The sequence below is a fragment of the Ailuropoda melanoleuca genome, chromosome 2 (genome assembly GCF_002007445.2).
Source record: "Ailuropoda melanoleuca isolate Jingjing chromosome 2, ASM200744v2, whole genome shotgun sequence".
Lineage (NCBI taxonomy): Eukaryota > Metazoa > Chordata > Mammalia > Carnivora > Ursidae > Ailuropoda > Ailuropoda melanoleuca.
The window spans coordinates 56,635,867-56,655,821 of NC_048219.1; the positions used below are offsets into that span (position 1 = coordinate 56,635,867).

Here is a 19,955-nt window from a genome sequence, read left to right on the forward strand (position 1 = left end):
ACTCTGAAAACTACAGAATACTTATGAAAGAAATTGAAGATGACACAAAAAAAATGGAAAAACTTTCCATGTTCACGGATTGAAAGAACAAATATTGTTAAAATGTCTATACCACCCCAAAGTGATCTACACATTTAATGCAATCCCATCAAAATACCACCAGCATTTTTAACAGAGCTAAAACAAGCAATCCTAAAATTTGTATGGAACCACAAAAGACCCCAAATAGCCAAAACAATCTTGAAAAAGAAAAGAAAAGCAATTCCGTACTTCAAGCTATATTACAAAGCTGTAGTCATCAAGTCAGTATGGTATTGTCATAAAAACAGACACATAGATGAGTGGAACAGAATAGAAAACCCAGAAATGGACCCACAACTACATGGTCAACTAATCCTCAACAAAGCGGGAAAGAATATCGAATGGGAAAAAGACAGTCTCTTCCACAATTGGTGTTGAGAACACTGAATAGCCACACGCAGAAGAATGAAACTGGATCACTTCCTTACATCATACACAAAAATAAATTCAAAATGGATGAAAGACCTCAATGTGAGACAGAAAACCATCAAAATCCTGGAGGAGAACACAGCAGCAACCTCTTTGACATTGGCTGCAGCAACGTCTTACTAGACACATCACCAGAGGCAAGGGAAACAAAAGCAAAAATGAATTATCGGAACTTTATCAAATTAAAAAAACTTCCGCACAGTGAAGGAAACAATCAACAAAACTAAAAAACAACCTAAGGAATGGGAGAAGGTATTTGCAAATGACATATCTGATAAAGCATTTGTATTCAAAATATATAAAGAACTTATAAACTCAACACCCCAAAAACAAATAATCCAGTTAAAAAATGGGCAGAAGACATGAGTAGACATTTTTTCAAAGAAGACATAAAGATGGCCAACAGACGCATGAAAACATGTTCAACATCACTCATCATCAGGGAAATACAAATCAAAACTACAATGACGTATCACCTCACACCTGTCAGAATGGCTAAACTTAACAACACAAGAAACAACAGGTGTTGGCAAGAATGTGAAGAAAAGGGGAACCCTCTTACACTGTTGGTGGGAATGCCAACTGGTGCAGGCACTGGTGCAGAAAAAAGTACGGAGTTTCCTCAAAAAGTTAAAAATAGAAGTACCCTTCGACCCAGCAATTGCACTACTAAGTATTTACCCAAAGAATACAAAAATACTGATTTGAAGGGACACATACATCCCGATGTTTATAGCAGGATTATCAACAACAGCCAAATTACGGAAAGAGCCCAAACGTGCATCGACTGATGAATGGATAAAGATATAGATACGTAATGGAATATTACTCAGCCACCAAAAAGAATGAAATCTTGCCATTTGCAATGACGTGGATGGAACTAGAGTATTATGCTAAACGAAATAAGTCAGTCGGAGAAAGACAAATACCAGATTATTTCACACACATGTAGAATTTAAGAAACAAAACAGATGAACATAGGGGAAGGGAGAAAAAAAAAGAGAGGGAGGCAAGCCTTAAGAAACTCTTTACTACAGAGAACAAACTGAGAGTTGATGGACAGGAGGTGGGTAGCGAATGGACTAAATTAGTGATGGGTATTAAGGAGGGCACTTGCTGTGACAAGGAGTGGTGTTGTACGTAAGTGATGAAATCACCAAATTCTACTCCTGAAACCAATATACACTGTACGTTAACTAACTAGAATTTAAATAACTTGAAAGAAAAATTAAAACAAACGAAAAATCTTCAAATAAAAATGGAAACACAACATAGCAAAAATTTATGGAATTCAGCAAAAGCAGTTCTAAGAGGGGAGTTAAGAGTGATAAATGCCTACTTTAAAAAAGGAGAAAGATCACAGATAAATAACCTAACTTTATACCTCGAAGAAGTAGAAAAAGAAGAACAAACTAAAGCCAAAGTTAGCAGAAGAAAAGAAATGATGATGATTAGAGCAAAAGTAAGTAAAATAGAAATCAGAAAACAGAAAAATTAGAGAAAAGATTAACAAAACTAACAGCTGGTTTCTTGAAATGATAAACAAACCCGACAAACACCAAGAGAGAAAGGCCTCAAATACAGTTAGAAATGAAAGAGAAGACATTATAAATTATAACACAGAGAAACAAAGGATCATAAAAAACGTTTTTAAAATTTTCAAACATTTGTTTTATTTTTATTATAAATAATGTTACCATGAATATTTTCATGCACACTTTGTTTTCTTGCTTTATCCTTATTTCTTTAGATTGAAGTCCCAGAAGAACTTTACTGTACTGAAGAACTATTTTTTTAATGTTTTTTATAATAATTTTTTTATTATGTTATGTTAGTCACCATACTGTACATCCTTAGTTTTTTATGTAGTGTTCCATGATTCATTATTTGCGTATAACATATTTGCTCCATGCAATATGTACCCTCCTTCATACCCATCACCCATAAAAAGACTTCTAACATACAATTATTTGTCAACAAATTGGACAACTTAGAATTTATCTATTCCTAAAAGCATACTATTTACCAAGACTGAATCATGCAGAAATAGAAATCTGAACAGACCAATAATGAATAAGGAGATTGAATAAGTAATGAAAAACCTCTCAACAAAGAAAAACCTAGCACTTGCTGATGAATTCCACAGAACACTTAAAGAAGAATTAATGGCAATATTTCTCAAACTCATCCAAAATTTTGAAGAGGGGAAATATACCCAAGCTCAGGTCAGCATTACCCCTGATACAAAAGCCAGATAAGGATATTATAAGAAAACTACAGGCCAAAGCCCCGATGAAATGGATGCAAAAATTCTCAATGAAATACTAACAAACTAAATTCAACATCACATTAAAAGGATCATACACTGTGTTAGAGTGGGATTTATTCCTGTGATGCAAGGATGGTTCATCTGCAAATCAATCAGTGTGATACACCCCATTCACAGAATTAAAGATAAAACCATATGATCATCTCAATAGATGCAGAAAGAGTATCTGCAAACTTCAATAACTTTTCATGATAAAAGTTTCTCAGTAAAGCAGGTATAGAGGGAACATACCTCAACATAAGAAAGGCCATATATGACAAACCCACAGCTAATATCATATTTAATAGTGAAAAGTTGAAATCTTTTCCTCTAAGATCAGGAACAGGAGACCGAGGTGCTCACTCTCATCACTTCTATTCAATATAGTACTGGAAATCCTACCCAGAACAATTATTCAAGAGAAAGAAATAAAAGGCAACTAAATTAGAAAGGAAGAAGTAAAATTGTCTCTGAAGATGGCATTATCTTCATATATAGAAAACCCTAAAGAGTCTACAAAAAAAAAAAACCAGCTGTTAAAATTAATAAATGATTTCAGTAAAACGGCAGCATACAAAATCACCTACAAAGCCCAGTCATGCTTCTATACACTAACAATGAATTATCTGAATAGAAATAAAGAAAACATTCCCATTTATGACAGCTTCAAAAAATATTTAGGGATAAATATAATCACAGAGATGAAATATCTATACACTGAAAACTATAAGACATTGATGAAAGAAACTGAAGAAGGCATAAGTGGAGAGCTATCTCATGTTCATAGGTAGGAATAATTAATATTGTTAACATGTCCATATTATCCCAAACCACCTACGATTCAAAGTAATTCCTATCAAGATTCCAATGGCATGTTTTACAGGAATAGAAAAAGTCCTAAAATTCACATGAAACCAGAAAATACTCCGAATAACCAAAACAATCTTAAGAAAAAATAAAGCTGGAGGTATCACATCTCTTAATTCCAAATTGTATTAATACAAGACATACAAATCAAAACAGTATGGTACTGGCATTAAAACTGACAGATAGACTAATGGAAAAGAACTGAGAGCCCAGAAAAAAATGCATGCATATATGGTCAACTTATATTTGAAAAAAGAATGGTATGTATATGGTTTATATATACAATGGAATATTGTTCAGCCACAAAAAGAAGGAAATTCTGACATTTGCAACAACGTGGATGGATCTGGAAGTCATTATGTTATGTGAGATGTCAGACAGAGGAAAAAAAGTACTGTATGATCTCACATATGTGTTTTATCTAAAAAAACTGAAATCGTAGGAACAGAGAGTAGACTGATGGTTGCTGCCAGTGGCAGAGAGATGGGGGAAATGGTGAATGGATACAAACTTACAGTTATAAAATAAGTAAGAGATATAATGTACAATGTGGTGACTATATTTAACAATATTGCCCTGTGTATTTGAAAGTTGCTAGGAGGGTAAATCTCAAAAATTTTCACCACACCACAAAAAGGTAACTAAGTAAAGTGATGAATGTATTAACTAACTCTATTTGGCATATATATATCTATATGTCTGTAGACATATAGATATATATATACCTGTGTGTATGTGTGTATGTATAAAATCATCACATTATACACCTTACATTTACACAATGCTACTTGTCAATTATATCTCAAAGTGAGAGGAAAAAAAAAAAAACCTTTAAGGACTTGTGTGACACATGGAAAAAGTATCTTTCGTACTTGGATGTTAGGTAGGCTATCAGTCCCTGGTTTGGCCCTCTCTCAAGCCACAGTTTTACACCTTCAATTACCCAACAGACATCTAAGAGAATCAGAATGTATGTGTGTGTGTACACATAGAGGACTGAGTTCACGGAGTACTCAAAAATGAACCCAGCAGTACTCACCGGAGGGCCCATTAGACCTGGTCCACCCAAGGGCCCTGAAGCCCCTGGTAAACCTGTCTCTCCTTTTTCTCCATCCTCTCCAGGAAGACCCCTTCCTCCTGGGTTCCCCTGTAACCCAGTAAAAATTTTTAAGAAAGGGAAAGCAGTAAAATAAGTATACCACACAATAAACAGAATTTTGTTTGGAACATAAAAGTAATCATGTAATTATGTAATATTTTAAAGATTTCACAAAAAATCTACTTATACATAATGAGAAAAGTATAATTTACCTTTAATCCATCTTTTCCTTGGAGACCTTCCTCTCCAGGAGCCCCTGGTTCACCCTGTTTTGTAGCGAAAACAGTAAGATTTATTATTTTGCTAAATTGCGCACCTTATTTTTTGCTCCTGGTATCTATAGGAAGTAGCAGGTTTGTGTATATTTATTCCTACTTCTACTTTATTTATAAGGACTATTTGGCAGTATAATAAGCTTGATATGATTTGCTTGGAATAGCTCTGAAGATGATTTAAAGAATCGGTATTGTGAATTCAAATATAAGATAGGTGAAGAATGCCTTTTAGTACGCAAATGTCTCTTATCTTGGGCACTGTTATCTTGGGAAAAAGCTTACGTCAGCTCAAATTACAGGCTGTCTATATTAGAATAACTTCTGTAAGCTATCTAATTATACTTATTTACAATTATTTCCTTGAATCTTGTTAACTTTTTGTGACTTTAGATTTTTGTTGTTGTTTTTTCAAACATAAATTAGGTTGTAATCATTCGTTTGCCTTGTTAGGTCAGGAAATAACCTGAGAGTTGATTACTGTTTTTTGTGAATTTCTTCTTGATGCGACCATGAGTGACAATCACAGTTACTCTGCATATGTGTAAAGCATTCTACAGAGTACACTTTATACTGAGAAAAGGATGTATGAGGTTAGAACTCCAAATACTACTAAATGACAATGTGAACAGGGTCTGGCATGCAGCTTTTAAAACTAAGATATAAAGACAAACGTTTTCTATTATGCACCAGAAAGGTTTATTATGCATTTTTTGGAGCTTTACTTATGCTAAGTTTTGAGTCTCTGAACCATTCAGGCCAGTGCATTGAGATGGTTCCCAGTAGACATTTACCCGTAATCCTGGTTCTCCAGCAACTCCAACATTGCCTGCAGGTCCAACATTTCCCTGAAGAAACAAGGGAAAGATTAAAACTTTTTTCTACTAAAATAGTATATCTGATAATTATGGAAGGTGTATCATAAAGATACGACTTTCAAAACACTTCTCATTTTTTTTCTTTTCCTGATTAATTTACTGATAATATATTGCCCCATTAGCTTTATCATTTGTATTTCCTCTTTCTTTTACCACACACACACAGAGTCAGTATATACATACATATATAAGTGTGTATTATATATCTATCATATATATATATATATATAAATTTTTTTCTGACTCATTTGAAAACACTTCCCATTTTTATTTGCTATCCTTCACTTGCTTTCAAGATGGTGGGTATTTGCCAGAATGTGGCAAACAGGGGATTCAGTGGTAAAAGTTTAGAGACCCTTTTACTATTTAGGAAGGTTACCTTTGCACCTGGTTCACCTTGCAGACCAGATTCTCCCTCGATACCTGAAGGTCCCTAGAAGAGAATGATTTGACACATCATCTGTATACATTTCTTCACCAATTGCAAAGGCAATAACAACCTCATAAGAAGATCATGATCATAGTAATTTCTAGCCCAAGGGTAAGATGTATGTCCAGGAAAATATTTTTGCTTACACTTTATAAACTTGATGGCATAATTCTGGCACGCTTTAACAGTTCAAATGCCAAAGCAACATCATCTGAAGTCAGAACTTTTAAGAAGATAATTTCTTCTATTCTTCCTGTCATCCTTTATTCCTTGGTCAAAGACAAACCACCTCCCATTTCCTCTTCTAATTTCCCACCTTCATATTCTTACTATTCTCAGTGTTTTTTCACTTTTAACTCTTGCCATCTATTGCTGTTGAGCCCTCTGGAGAACACTTCCTTTAAAAATTTCAGTTTTCTTTATTCATTTCATAAAAAAATATCACACAAAGATGATATGAATTTAATCACATTATAAAAGATTATACGACAGCTTTTCCACTTTCCTTCTTTGGGTGGGTCCAGTTGGGGAGAATGTGGTTCCTTTTACCTTGAAAACATAAAACTTCTTGCAACCTCTGGCTCTCTCTAGGCCTGGAGCTCCTACAACTGCTGTTGTATTGTTTCTTTGTTTATTTCAGAGATATTTATCTTGTTTTGGAGCACACTTAGGGTACCTCTCCCCTCTTCCTTCCTCATTCCCCCTTCCTCTTTTCTTCTCTCTCTTTCACTGTGTACATGTACTTACGTGGGTTCATTTTGTGACTTCTTTACTGTTACAAGAGGCAGTATAGGACAGTACTTAGGAAAAACTATGAAGTGAGATTGCCTGGGTTTCTGCTCTGCCTCAGAAATGATAGAATTTAATATCTTACTTTAAGATTAATATTCTATCTTTAGAATTCCAACTCTCTTAGAACTTCTTCCATATTAAAATTGCTTCGATGTCACAGATCTCCTGTGGTTCCTAATTTCTCCCAACCTGTCAGTTCCTCTTGGCTTCTTTTATTCCTTTCTTAAACTAACTCTAATAGTTGATCTTCTGAACACTGTGTTGTTTCTTTTCTTATACCAGTCTTGGATTAGCACCTTCAATCATCTCCATTTCCATTTCCAGTTGAATACTGCTGGAAAAAATTACACACTTGTGCCAAGTGGCATCATGATATGTTGAGAGGCATAGTGGCGAAGAGAATGGGTTGTGGAGAGAGACTGCCTGAGTTGACATGTAGGCTGTCCCAATACTACTAGTTATTGCTCTTCAGCAAGTTACTTAACCATTTCATGCCTTTGTTTCCTCATCTGTAAAATGAAAATAATAGCGGCATCTATCTCATAGAGGGTTCTGAGAATCCATTAACACAGCAAAGCACATAAATTCTGCTAGGCGCATAAAAAGTGCTTCATAATTGTGGGCTATTGTCATCATCAATATAATGCAAATTCATAGTGTCCTACTAAAAGCTTGACTTTTAGAAAAGTATATCTGCTCTTTCACTTGCCCATAGTCATTTCCCTCTCCCATTATCTTCAACCACTATTCTAAACGAGCAAATTTTCCTCGACTGACCTACTCAACCCCTACTCCTTATCACAACAGAATTTTTGTCTCCTACTCTGTTAATAGAAAAAACCTAGTTATTAGGTGTGAGTTTTCTCAGTTTGCTTTAGGATCAGAGGATGTGGCATAGTATAGGGTATCAGCATTAGCTTTTGAACCACATGTGGATTCAAAGTCAGGCTCTCCTACTTCTTAACCGTGTACCTTGGGCAGATTAACAGATGATGACCCCCCATCTCCCTAATATTCCTCTTTGGTCTCATGAAAGGTATTGCCATCCATCCTGTTGCACAGCCTAGAAATCTGGGAATAATTTTGTACTTCTTTTTCCCCTTTACTTCCCATATTCGACAAATATGAAGGTTCAGCAGAATTTATATAAAAAACATTTCTCAAATCCATCCACTTTTCTCCGTTTCTATCCCTCCTACTTTAGTTCAGAAGTCCACCATTTCTTGCCTGGTTGAATGCAACAGTCCTTTAGTAGGTATTCTGCCCTCTCAAATATATCCTCTATGCAGCTGCTAGAATTATCTTATTGTCCAAAAATATAAATCTGACTTTATTACTGCCCTGCTTATATCTTACAATGACTTAATATAGCCCATAAAATAAAAAATTTAAGCTTCTTAACAGAGTATACAGAACTTTTCATAACCTAATGATTTTTCTATAATTTCATCTATTACCACACCCTGCTTTGACTTTAAACATCAAAGAATCCATATTGCCTCATGTTTGTATATTCTTGCTCATACTATACCTTTTCCTGGAATTTCTTTATCCTTATTTACTCTTTTCATATGGCTAACTCCTACTGACTCCTTAAACCTCATCTCATCACCACCCCACATTCCCCACAAGTCTTCATTTCCCCCTGTATCTAGGTGGAGTCAAATGCTCATTGCCATGTTCCTATACTGACCTATGAATATCTCCATCACTGGGTCTAATACATTGCAATGTAATAATTTTTTATATGGCTATATTCTGGAATAGATTATAAACTCCTAAAGGAGTCAGGGACCATATATCAGCCATCCTTGTATTACCAGTGGATACAAAGTGCACAGCAAGAAAGCATGGCATAATCATGGAATTAAAAATAGGCCAACAAACCTGGAGTACATGGGGGAGGAGAAGAGCTTTATTGGTACATGGCTAAACAGGTCTGCATAAATCAGATAATATAGAACATTATTTATCATGTTAAAAAGTTGGCATTTTAGGGGCACCTGGGTGGCACAGCGGTTAAGCGTCTGCCTTTGGCTCAGGGCGTGATCCTGGCGTTATGGGATCGAGCCCCACATCAGGCTCCTCCGCTATGAGCCTGCTTCTTCCTCTCCCACTCACCATGCCTATGTTCCCTCTCTCACTGCTATCTCTATCTCTGTTGAATAAAAAAAAAAAAAAGTTGGCATTTTATTGAAGGTCAAGAGAGCCACTGAAAAATTCCAAGGAGAGGAATGATAGAAGGAATGATGGAAGTTGCTGGAGACATGCAATAAGAGCAGAGGACTAGAAATAGGGATGAAAAGGAAAGGATAAAATTGAGACACTTTGGGGGCTCATTCAGAGGGAAATGATGGCTGACTGGAGAAAATAAAGTAGGAAGAGGAGTCTAGGAAGACTCAGTTTGGAGTTGTTGGGCATAAGGAGTATCTTTCAATGAGACGGGAATAAAAGGAGAAAGAACAGTGGGAAAGTGATGGGTTTGGTTTAGATATTTTGAATTTAAGATGTATGTGGGCTATTTAGGTGCATATGTAAAAAGACAACAGGGAATCAGTAACTGCAGCTGAAGAGACCGGCATGAGTTAGAGCTATCAAGATGGGAGCTCTAAGAATAATACTGATAACTAAAGCTGTGATAATATGATTGCTAGGCTGAGAAAGAAGGACAGCTTCACATCAAGACTGAGAAAGGCTAATGAGAACGTAAAGAGCAGAATCAAAAGAGAGCAGTTTCACAAGAGACAAAAGAGGAAAGAATTTATGTCTAATTTATTTAGAGTTAAAGTTAACAAACGACAGAAATGAAGTAATTGGATTTTATAATTATAATGAGCACAGTATATTATTCTAAAATATATCCTAAACAGGGGTCATTTCTTTTTTTTTAAGGATTTGTTTATTTATTTGAGAGAGGGAGTGTGGGAGTGGAGGGAGGAGGAGAGAGATAATCCTCAAGCAGACTCCTGCTGAGCATACAGCCTGATGCAGAGCTCAATCCCAGGACCCATGATCCCAAGATCATGACCTAAGCCAAAATCAAGAGTTGGTTGCTTAACCAGCTGAGCCACCCAGACACCCCAGAGGTCACTTCTTAATATTCTTCTATAAAGGAGAATCTTAGAACATCTTAGAGTGAAGCATTATCAAGTTAACTGTAATGAGTGAAGGGTAAGTGTTATTCACTTTTTGTTCTGTCATTTAAACTGGCTGTTAAGAGAACTTTATGTGTACAGGCAGTAACCTCCTGACATAGGCTGTAGCAACTATGCAAATATGTGTACCACAGCAAGGGAAACAAAAGCAAAATAAACTATTGGGACTTCATCAAAATAAAAAGCTTCTGCACAGGAAAGAGAACAATCAACAAAACCAAAAGGCAACCTAAGGAATGGGAGAAGATACTTGCAAATGACATATCTGATAAAGGGTTAGTATCCAAAATATATCAAGAACTTACAAAACTCAACAAACAATCCAGTTAAAAAATGGGTAGAAAACATGAACAGACATCTTTCCAAGGAAGACATACAGATAGCCCACAGACACATGAAAAGATGGTCAACATCACTTATCAGGGAAATGCAAATCAAAATTACAATGACATATCACCTCACACCAGTCAGAATGACAAAAATTAATAACACAAGAAACAACAGATGTTGGTGAGGATACAGAGAAAGAAGAACTCTCTTAGACTGTTGGTGGGAATACAAACTGGTACAGTCACTCTGGAAAACAGTATGGAGTTTCCTCAAAAAGTTAAAAATAGAACTACCCTACCATGCAGCAATTGCACTACTAGGTATTTACCCAAAGAATACAAAAATACTAATTCAAAGGGCTACATGCACTCCAATGTAAACATTGTCAACAACAGTCAAATTATGAAAAGAGCCCAAATGTCCATCAACTGATGAATGGGTAAAGAAGATGTCGTGTATATATACAATGGAATATTACTCAGCCATCCAAAAGAATGAAATCTTGCCATTTGCAACAATGTGGATGGAGCTGGAGAGTATTATGCTAAGTGAAATAAGTCAGAGAAAGACAAATACCATATGATTTCACTCATATGTGTGATTTAAGAAACAAAACAAATGTTCACAGGAAAAAAAAAAGAGGAAAACAAAGAAACTGAGCTTTAACTATAGAAAACAAACTGATGGTTACCAGAGGGGAGTTGGGTAGGGGAATGGATTGAATAGGTGATGGGGATTCAGGAGTGCACTTGTTATGATGAGCACAGGGTGTTGCACGTAAGCATACCTGAGCCTAATATTACACTCTATATCAACTAACTGGAATTTAAATAAAAACTTAAAAAAAGAGAACTTTATGTATATAAAATTAGATGCATAAAACAGTCACTCCTACTTTTAATGGAATTTGAGGCTTTATTTTCTGAATATGAAACACAACACTACAGAATTATTCTTTAAATATATACCTAATGCATCAACTTTACCTTGAGGAGTCTTACAAAAAGTACTGGGTATTGATGAAATAACAAAAAAGAGCCACAAAAAAAATTACCTCAGCACCCATTTCTCCAGGAGGTCCAGCGTCACCTTGCAATCCTCGTGGTCCCTATATTAAAATAAAATTTAAGATCTGAGAATCAAAGTTTACTCTGCATTTTGATTAACATATGCAACTAAATATGAAATTTATAATATATAATATGTAATAGAACACATAATAATACATTTATCAACTTTTTGTATAAACAAAATTATAACTTTATAGTTGATTCGTCTGTTTTGTGTGTGTGTGTGTGTGTGAATAGAAGGCTATGTTATGGCTTCAGTTATAGCTTATTAAACATTATGTATAATATTTTAAAATTGTGAATTCTCCTTAGAATGTGTTTCTACATTATTATAAATACACTGAGAGAAACATGTCTGTGCAGAAGTCTGTGTGCATTCTACATCTTCTCCCTTAGAACAGTGTTTGAAGTGTACCATTATTTGGTCACAAAGTCAAGGAAATTTCCTGAGAGGTTGCAATAACTAACATTCTGCAAGCAATATATAAAAGTAAAGTCTATTCATTGAATCCAAGCCAACACAGAATATTATTTTTTAAATTCTTCATTAATTTGATGGACAATCTCTTATCTTAAAATGTGTACATGTCTGGGGCGCCTGGTGGCTCAGTCATTAAGTGTCTGTCTTTGGCTCAGGGCGTGATCCCTGCGTTCTGGGATCGAGCCCCACATCGGGCTCCTCTGCTGGGAGCCTGCTTCTTCCTCTCCCACTCCCCCTGCTTGTGTTCCCTCTCTCGCTGGCTGACCCTATCTCTGTCATATAAATAAATAAAATCTTTTAAAAAAATGTGTACATATCTATTAGCAAAGTTGAATATTGTTTTTGTTATTTGTTTATCAGCTATTTGCTATGTGTTCTTGATCATGTCCTTTGCCTACATATTTTGGGAGTCATTTAAAAGATTTGTATGAGTTTTTTATGTGTTGTAGACATGAACTTATAGGCATCCTATTTTACTGTTAACGTCTGCCTAGTATGTAGTTTGTTATTTAATTTTTTTATATATATTGTTAAAGATAACCTTTTCCCCCCTAAATATGATTACTGTAGAATACCTGGAAACTCATAAAGTAAAAATGACCCAAAATAACCACTTAAACCACTTAACATTTGCTGTATTTCCTTAAATCTTTGAGCATAAAAAAAATTGGGATGGGAGAAATTTAAAATTTGTATATAGTTAGATCTGTTAGTGTTTGAAGACTTTTTCCATCACATTTAAGGTTAAAACATCTACTTCCATGGAATTATTCTGTATTATTTCTTTTAAAATCTATCAGCCCTAGTCTTCCTTTTATGGCAGGTTAAAAATATTAAGCTATTTTGCCTGCTTATTTTTATGTTATCTTTCAATAATTAAATCCCACACTTGATTTATATGGGTAGTGGGATTTTTGAATGGGACTGTGTTAACTCTAATAAATACATTAGTTTAAAAAAATAATTAGTCTTCTAGTTAGACAATTATTTGACTTTCTACTTAAGTCTGTTTCTAGGTCTCTTAATGAATTTTCAAAGTTTGTATGTGTCCCATCCAATTCTCATTAAGTTTATCCTTAATTACTATGTTTTGTTTCTATCTAGAGTGGGATATTTTTCTATTATATTTTATTACTTGTATATTATATGTATATCAGAAAAACTGATTTTTAAAAATGTCTATTTTATGTCTTGCATATATTACTCTATCTCAGAAATTGAAAAATACAGAATTAACTCTTTGGGTGTTATAAGTTTTGGGGGGTTTATTTAAATTTTCTCTAAATAATGCTTTTCTTTCCTTATACGATAAGGAACCGCTACACTATCTAAAACTTTTCGAATAATGTTAGATAATATAGTGACAGTTGGCAATGTTATATTGTGATTTCCATGCTTCTGGTGTTTCCATATTTCCTAGTAGGTTGGGTGTGGATATACGATAACCTACTTTACCTTAATACAGAACTATGTTTGACGTTACTAGAATATTTTGTTTCAATTAATAAATGTTATTTCTTTGAAAATTTTTTACTTACAGCAAAATTGAACAGAATGTACAGAGTTCCCATACATCACCCTTGCCCAGTTTTCTCTGTTATTAACATCTTGCATTAGTGTAGTGTATTTGTTACAATTGATTAATTGATATTATACACTATTACTACTTAAAGTTCATAGTTTACATTAGGGTTCACTCTGTGTGAACACAGACACAGAGTTGTACAGTTGTATGAGTTTTGAAAAATGCATAATGTCATGTATCCATCATTAGAGTACCATATAAAATAGTTTCACTGCTCCCAAATCCCCCTGCTTTCCACATCTTCTTCTCTGGTCCTCTACCCCCAACACCTGGCAACGACTGTTCTTTTTTACTGTCTCTATAGTGTTGCCTTTTCCAGAATGTCATATAGTCCCTTATCAGATATGCGTTTTGCAAATGTTTTCTCCCAGGCTGTCGCAAGTCTTTCATTCTCTTAACACGTCGTTCACAGAGCAGAAGTTTTTAATTTTAATGAAATTCAACTTATCAATTTTTCCATTCATGAATCATGCTTTTGATGTTGTATGTAAAAAAGTCATTGCCAGATCCAAGGTCAGTGAGATTTTCCTCTTATGTTATCTTAAAGAAGCTTCAGTTATACATTTTAAATTTAGGTCTATAATCCATTCTGAGTTAATTTTTTGAAAGGTATAGGGTCTTTATTTAGATCCTTGTTTTTTTTGGTTTTGTTTTTGTTTTTATGTGGATACCTAGTTGTTCCAGCACTATTTGTTGAAAGTGTTGCCTTGGCAACTTTGTCAAAGATCAGTTGACTGTATTTGTGGACTTCTATTTCTGGGCTCACCATTCTGTTCAAATTATCTGTTTATTCCTCCTACGCTGTCTTGAATACTGTAGTGTTATACTAAGTCTTTAAGTTGGATAGTGTCAGTCTTCTGACTTTGTCCTTCTTCAATATTATGTTGGCTCTTCTTGATCTTTGGCCTTTCCATGTGAACTTTAGAAGTTCTTTATCAATATCCACAAAGTAACTTGCTAGTATTTTGACTGGAATTGCATTGAATCTATAGTTGTGATATCCTAACTATATTTACTCTTCCTATCCATGAACATGAAATAGCTTTCCGTTTATTTAGAACTTCTTTTATTTCTTTAATGAGTTTTGTAGTTTTCCTCACATATATTCTGTGTACATTTTGTTAGATTTATAACCTATTTTTTTATTTTTGATGCTAATGTAAATGGTGTTGTGTTTTAAATTTCAAATTCCAATTGCTTATTGCTGGCATATAGGAAAGCAACTGACTTTTATATATTAATCTTGTATCCTGATTTCCCGCCACCTTGTTATAATTGCTTATTAGTTCCAGGTGTGGGTTTTTATTGGTCAATTGTTTGGGGTTTTCCACATATTTGAGTTCATACCTATCTTTGTTACTGTTTTCTATTTGTTACTCATGTTCTTTTTTTTTTTCTTTCTTTGTCTTCCACTCTTTTTTAACTGTGAATTTTAATTGATTCCATTTTCTCTCTTATTTTATGATAACAATTATACTTCTTTTAGAAGATTTTTAGTGGTTTCTCTAGAGTTTGCAATGTATATTTACAATTAATCCAAGTCTATTTTCACAAAAAACACTATACCACTACACTTATCCATAAGGTATGAGATTAAATACACTGTTGTGATTATTAATTTGTACAAACTACCTATTCTAGGAAAAAAGATTTGATTTTACTTTTATATTTTCCTTCTAAAGTTCTTTCTTCCTTTCTTCTATGCTAGATTCTCATCTATATCACTTTCCTTCTCTCTGAAGACTTTCATTTAATATTTCTTACGAGGCTGGTCTACTAGTGACAAATTCCGTCAGTTTTTGCTTGTCTGAGAAAGTCTATTTCTACTTACTTTTAAATTCCCAGTCTGAAAATTTCAAAATCTCTGCTATATCTGAGTCTGTTCCTGATGCTTGTTTGTCTCTTCAAACTGTTTTTCCTCTTTTAGCATGCCCTGTGATTTTTTTTTGTTGAAAGTCAAACACGGTGTATAAGGTAAAAGAACCTGAGGTAAACTGGCCTTCAGTGTAAAGTTTTAAGTTATCTGGTTAGGAATTAGGCCATGTTTACTGTTTGCTGCACTGTGGTGTCAGAAGCTAAATTTCCTCCTAGTGTCATTGTTTTTGTCTCGTCTGTTGTCTTTAGGCTTTCCCGGAGATGCCTTAAATAGGATTTGGGTCTGCAGTTCTTTTAGCTATAATCCTCCGCTATTATACAGGAGCCCTATTCATGTGATGGTAAGTTATAAGAGGGGGAGAAGCACTCTATAGTTTTATAAGTAGGTCTCAGTCTTTCAGTGAGCCTGAGTTGGGGTATTTTCTTTTCCCCATGTCTAAGGCTAGAAGCATCTAGGGTTGGGGAACTGTTCTTCTCCCAAGTTCAGTAGGTTTTGGCAAAAACTCAAATCCGTTAGGCTCAGATAAAACAATTTCCCTTGAGGGCAAGCTTTGTTAAGGAGAACAGAGTCCTCTGAGTATATTTCAAAATGGTTACTTTTCCCATCCCACTGCTAGAAGAAAAAACAGATATGTCTCTGGACTTTATAGTGAGAACCTAGCGGGTCTCCCAGTGGTAAAACTCAGGGACATGTGGGACCTTGCCTCAGACGGGGTCCCCTCTTAGTTTCTTAACACTTATGATAGTCTAAATTGTGTCTTAAGCAATTTGTTAATTTTATATTGACAAATATAATTATAAAGTGCTCCTACTATCCTGCTATGGTCTTCAGTTTCTGGTAAGCTCTGGTTCTCTATATCCTCCTGTCTTGTCTCTCCAGTTTTTAGGCAAAAGTTTGTCCTTTGACCTCAATGATCTAAATAGAGTTGCTGATTTTCAGTTTGCTCAGCTTTTTCCTTGTTGTAAGAAAGGGGATGACAGCTTACAAGCTCCTTACAATTTAGACCAGAAACCATTTTATGACAATTTTTAACAAATCAAAAATAGTTGAATTTTACTGAGTACTTGTTTTTAGCATTTTTCCATTATATCTGTAATATGTTATATGATAGATTTCTCAGTATTAAGTAATTTTTGCCTTTTTGTAATTCTTTCACTTCATTTGTCTTTTATTTCATTCACTTAATTCTTTATATATATAGGTGAATTTTACTTGATTTTTTTTTTTTGGTATTTGGCTGAAATTCATCTTTAACTTTTTCTGTTGGTGCTACTTTTGTCTGGTTTTAGTACTGTCAAAATTCTACTGAGACACTGATTTTTATCTTTTGCTTCTAGAACTGTTGCCATTTTTAAAATATCTTCATAAGTAATTCAATGTCAGGTTTTATCACATACTTTTAATTAATCTGATAATCCTGTTAATTATCTTTTAAGGTAAGTGGAAGTGACTTTTGGTACTCAAATAAGGAAGTGTACCTAGAAAATAATAGTTTTTAAATTGAAGGGCATATTGTAAAGCAAACTTACCAAGAAAAAATTTTTTTTTTTTTTTTTTTTTTTTTTTTAGAAACAACTGCATTCCCCTCATATTCCTTTTTAAAGGCAGTTTTCGATGTTTGAGGATATCAAAAATATTTATTTGGGTCAGCCAGAAACTTAGGAATCACTTTAATTATGGACAATCTATCTCCTGTTGATTTCATATCTCCTTTTGAATCTTTTATATCTATCCACTTCTTTTCTCCACTGATCAAAAGCATTCTACCATCCCTTATTTGGATTACAACAGAAAGCAGTGCTTGTCCACTCTTAGTCCCTTCCATTTTGTTTGAATGATCTTTACAAAACAATAATATGATCGTAAAACTAGCCCTATCTCTTCAATGACATCGCTTTGTTCTTATGATAAAAATACAAATCCTTGGGAATAAGGCCCGCAAAGCTACATGTTTTGTCCCCTGCTTCCTTTTCCATCCTCGTCTTACGCTTACTTCCCACCTGACTTCCTGTGCCATTGCCATGCTAGCCTTCTTTTAGATCTTCAAATAAATATGTAGAGCTTCCTCTCAGCTCATGACTTCTCTCTAAAATAACCTCTCCCCATCTTTGCCTAAGTAAGTACTATTCATCCTTCAGATCCTAGCTCAAATGCTCCTCCTCTGGAAGACTTTCCTAAGGATAGTTTCTCTGCTATACATTCTTTTAGAAGGCAATTCCTATATTTCACAGCATTCATCTCAGTTTGTAATTATCCATGTATCTTTGTAATAATTTAATTATTATATATTTCTATCATTAGACTGAAACCTCCATACTTAAGAGTACATTCCAAGTGCAGGTACTTAAATATTTGTTGATTGAATAAATGAATGGCCAACTATCCAAATCCCAGTATTTGCACTGCAATGAGCAAACTAGTTTTGAAACTTGTCTGGGAAAAAGAGACAACTCTGATAGATGCTGACTATAGAAAATATGTAGTCCTCTTTGTTTTATTATTCTCAAAATATAAATATGTTTCAACATTTCTCCTGTGTCTTTTATTTTACCAATTTACTTCTTTCCTTTTCTATAATTTAACCAGGCAGCTCAAATATATGAAACAAAGCCCATCATACCCATTATAAATTGATTTGTATTTTATTTACCAGCCCCACTGACCCAGTGACCTGAATGTCAATTTTTAGGTGCTGTTAAACTATTTAGTTGTTTATGTCTACAGTAACAAATCTTTTCTTATATAAAGCCTAAGATATTGTCTCTGCTGTTGCCATAGCTCTTTTGACATACTTTACTTAAATGTGTTCCTTACTAAGATTAAGTTAGTTTCCATTGTATTTCACTTCATCTAATATTACCTGCTAAATTATTATGTTTTTGGGTATATGACCTTTTGTCAATTCAGGTTAACAAACATACACTAAGTAGATCTAATAAGCCACGCATTATACCAGGAAGGATCACAAAGATGAGAGAAATGGTCTCTCGCTTCAAAGAGCTACAAACTTTTTCAAAGAGATATTTAGGTAAATAATGCTAAAGAGAGTTGCATTATTTTTGGTCAAATAAATATTAGGATTGGGATGGCAAGAGTTATAAAACAGAGAGAGAAACAAGAGGAGTTTAGTTTGATAAAGTCAATACCATATCTAAAATTCTTCATTTGGAAAGATTTATATATACAGTCAAATCTTTGTTTATTGCTTGAAGAGTTTATACCATAGGTTAAATATGCAAAGGAGGAAAAGAATACAATTTGTTAGAACAGCTCTTTGTTACATTTTCCACTTGCTACTAGCTAAATGAATTATGCAAAGGCCACCTGTAAACCTTTAGGTCAACTTATAGATAAGATCAACCCAGTAGAGTTTGAATGATATTGTATTATAAATCTTACAAGCATGTCACAGCATATTACATCTGATACCATTAAGCAGAAGAATGACTTCATAGGCAATAAAGAATAAGTTGTGAGAAAGTAGGTGTGACAAAAATCTTTCCTTTTCACAATCATTTTCCATGAGAAATTTTATAATTGAATCACATTTATAAAATCGTGATGTAAGTTTTTACATTATTGATATGCCAGTATTTCTGTCATGTTTGTACACTTAGGTCCATTGGATGTAGAGTTTGGCTTCTTTGTATGGTATTTTATTACAGAGTTGGCCTCAAAAATATGATTTTGTGTGTCTGTGGCAGTATAATATAGTCATTATAAGAACAGCAAGCCATTCACAAAGAAAATTTCTGCAAGTCAATAAAACAGAGCTATCTTTGTTGAAAATAGGAATATGTGAAATTTTAACAGTTCCAGAAAAACGGGACCAAATCTGACTATATACTATATTTAGTACCAGAAAGGTACCAAAAACTATATTCACAGCAAAATATTTTCTGTATAATTAGGTATCTGATAAATGCTGCTTTCAAAAATGTACCAGCCATAGCACAAGAGGGCAATAACAGAAAGGTAAATGTATATTATGAGAAAAACACAATTAGGAAAATATAAACTTACTGGTTCTCCTTCAAGTCCTCTGTCTCCTGCACTCCCAGGGGGTCCCTGTAAACCCTGAATAAACAAAGGCAAAATTTAAAGAAAAAGTGATGCTTGAAAATATTTTACTTTCCTTACCTCAGCATTCCTTTACAATCTTCCCACCTAATTCTCTGTCTACCTCTAGTCTCTCCTTTCTTATTATGGTAAAATATACATAACATAAAATATACAATTTTAATAGTGTTTAAATGTGAAGTTTTGTGACATTTAGTACCTTTGCATTGTTGCACTACTATC

At 34.2% G+C, this 19,955-nt stretch overlaps 1 protein-coding gene across 2 annotated transcripts in view; it reads right to left on the reverse strand.

The window, feature by feature from the left end:
* Window positions 1–19,955, reverse strand: part of COL24A1 (collagen type XXIV alpha 1 chain) — a 380,233-nt gene that overhangs the window by 115,185 nt on the left and 245,093 nt on the right. For both annotated transcript variants that reach the window (XM_034653815.1, XM_034653814.1), the window contains exons 34-39: window positions 19,677–19,730; window positions 11,696–11,749; window positions 6,314–6,367; window positions 5,851–5,904; window positions 4,997–5,050; window positions 4,725–4,832 (exon numbers count right to left, since the gene is read on the reverse strand). In XM_034653815.1, the coding sequence (XP_034509706.1) occupies window positions 4,725–4,832; window positions 4,997–5,050; window positions 5,851–5,904; window positions 6,314–6,367; window positions 11,696–11,749; window positions 19,677–19,730 (378 nt within the window). The remainder of the gene's footprint in view (window positions 1–4,724; window positions 4,833–4,996; window positions 5,051–5,850; window positions 5,905–6,313; window positions 6,368–11,695; window positions 11,750–19,676; window positions 19,731–19,955) is intronic.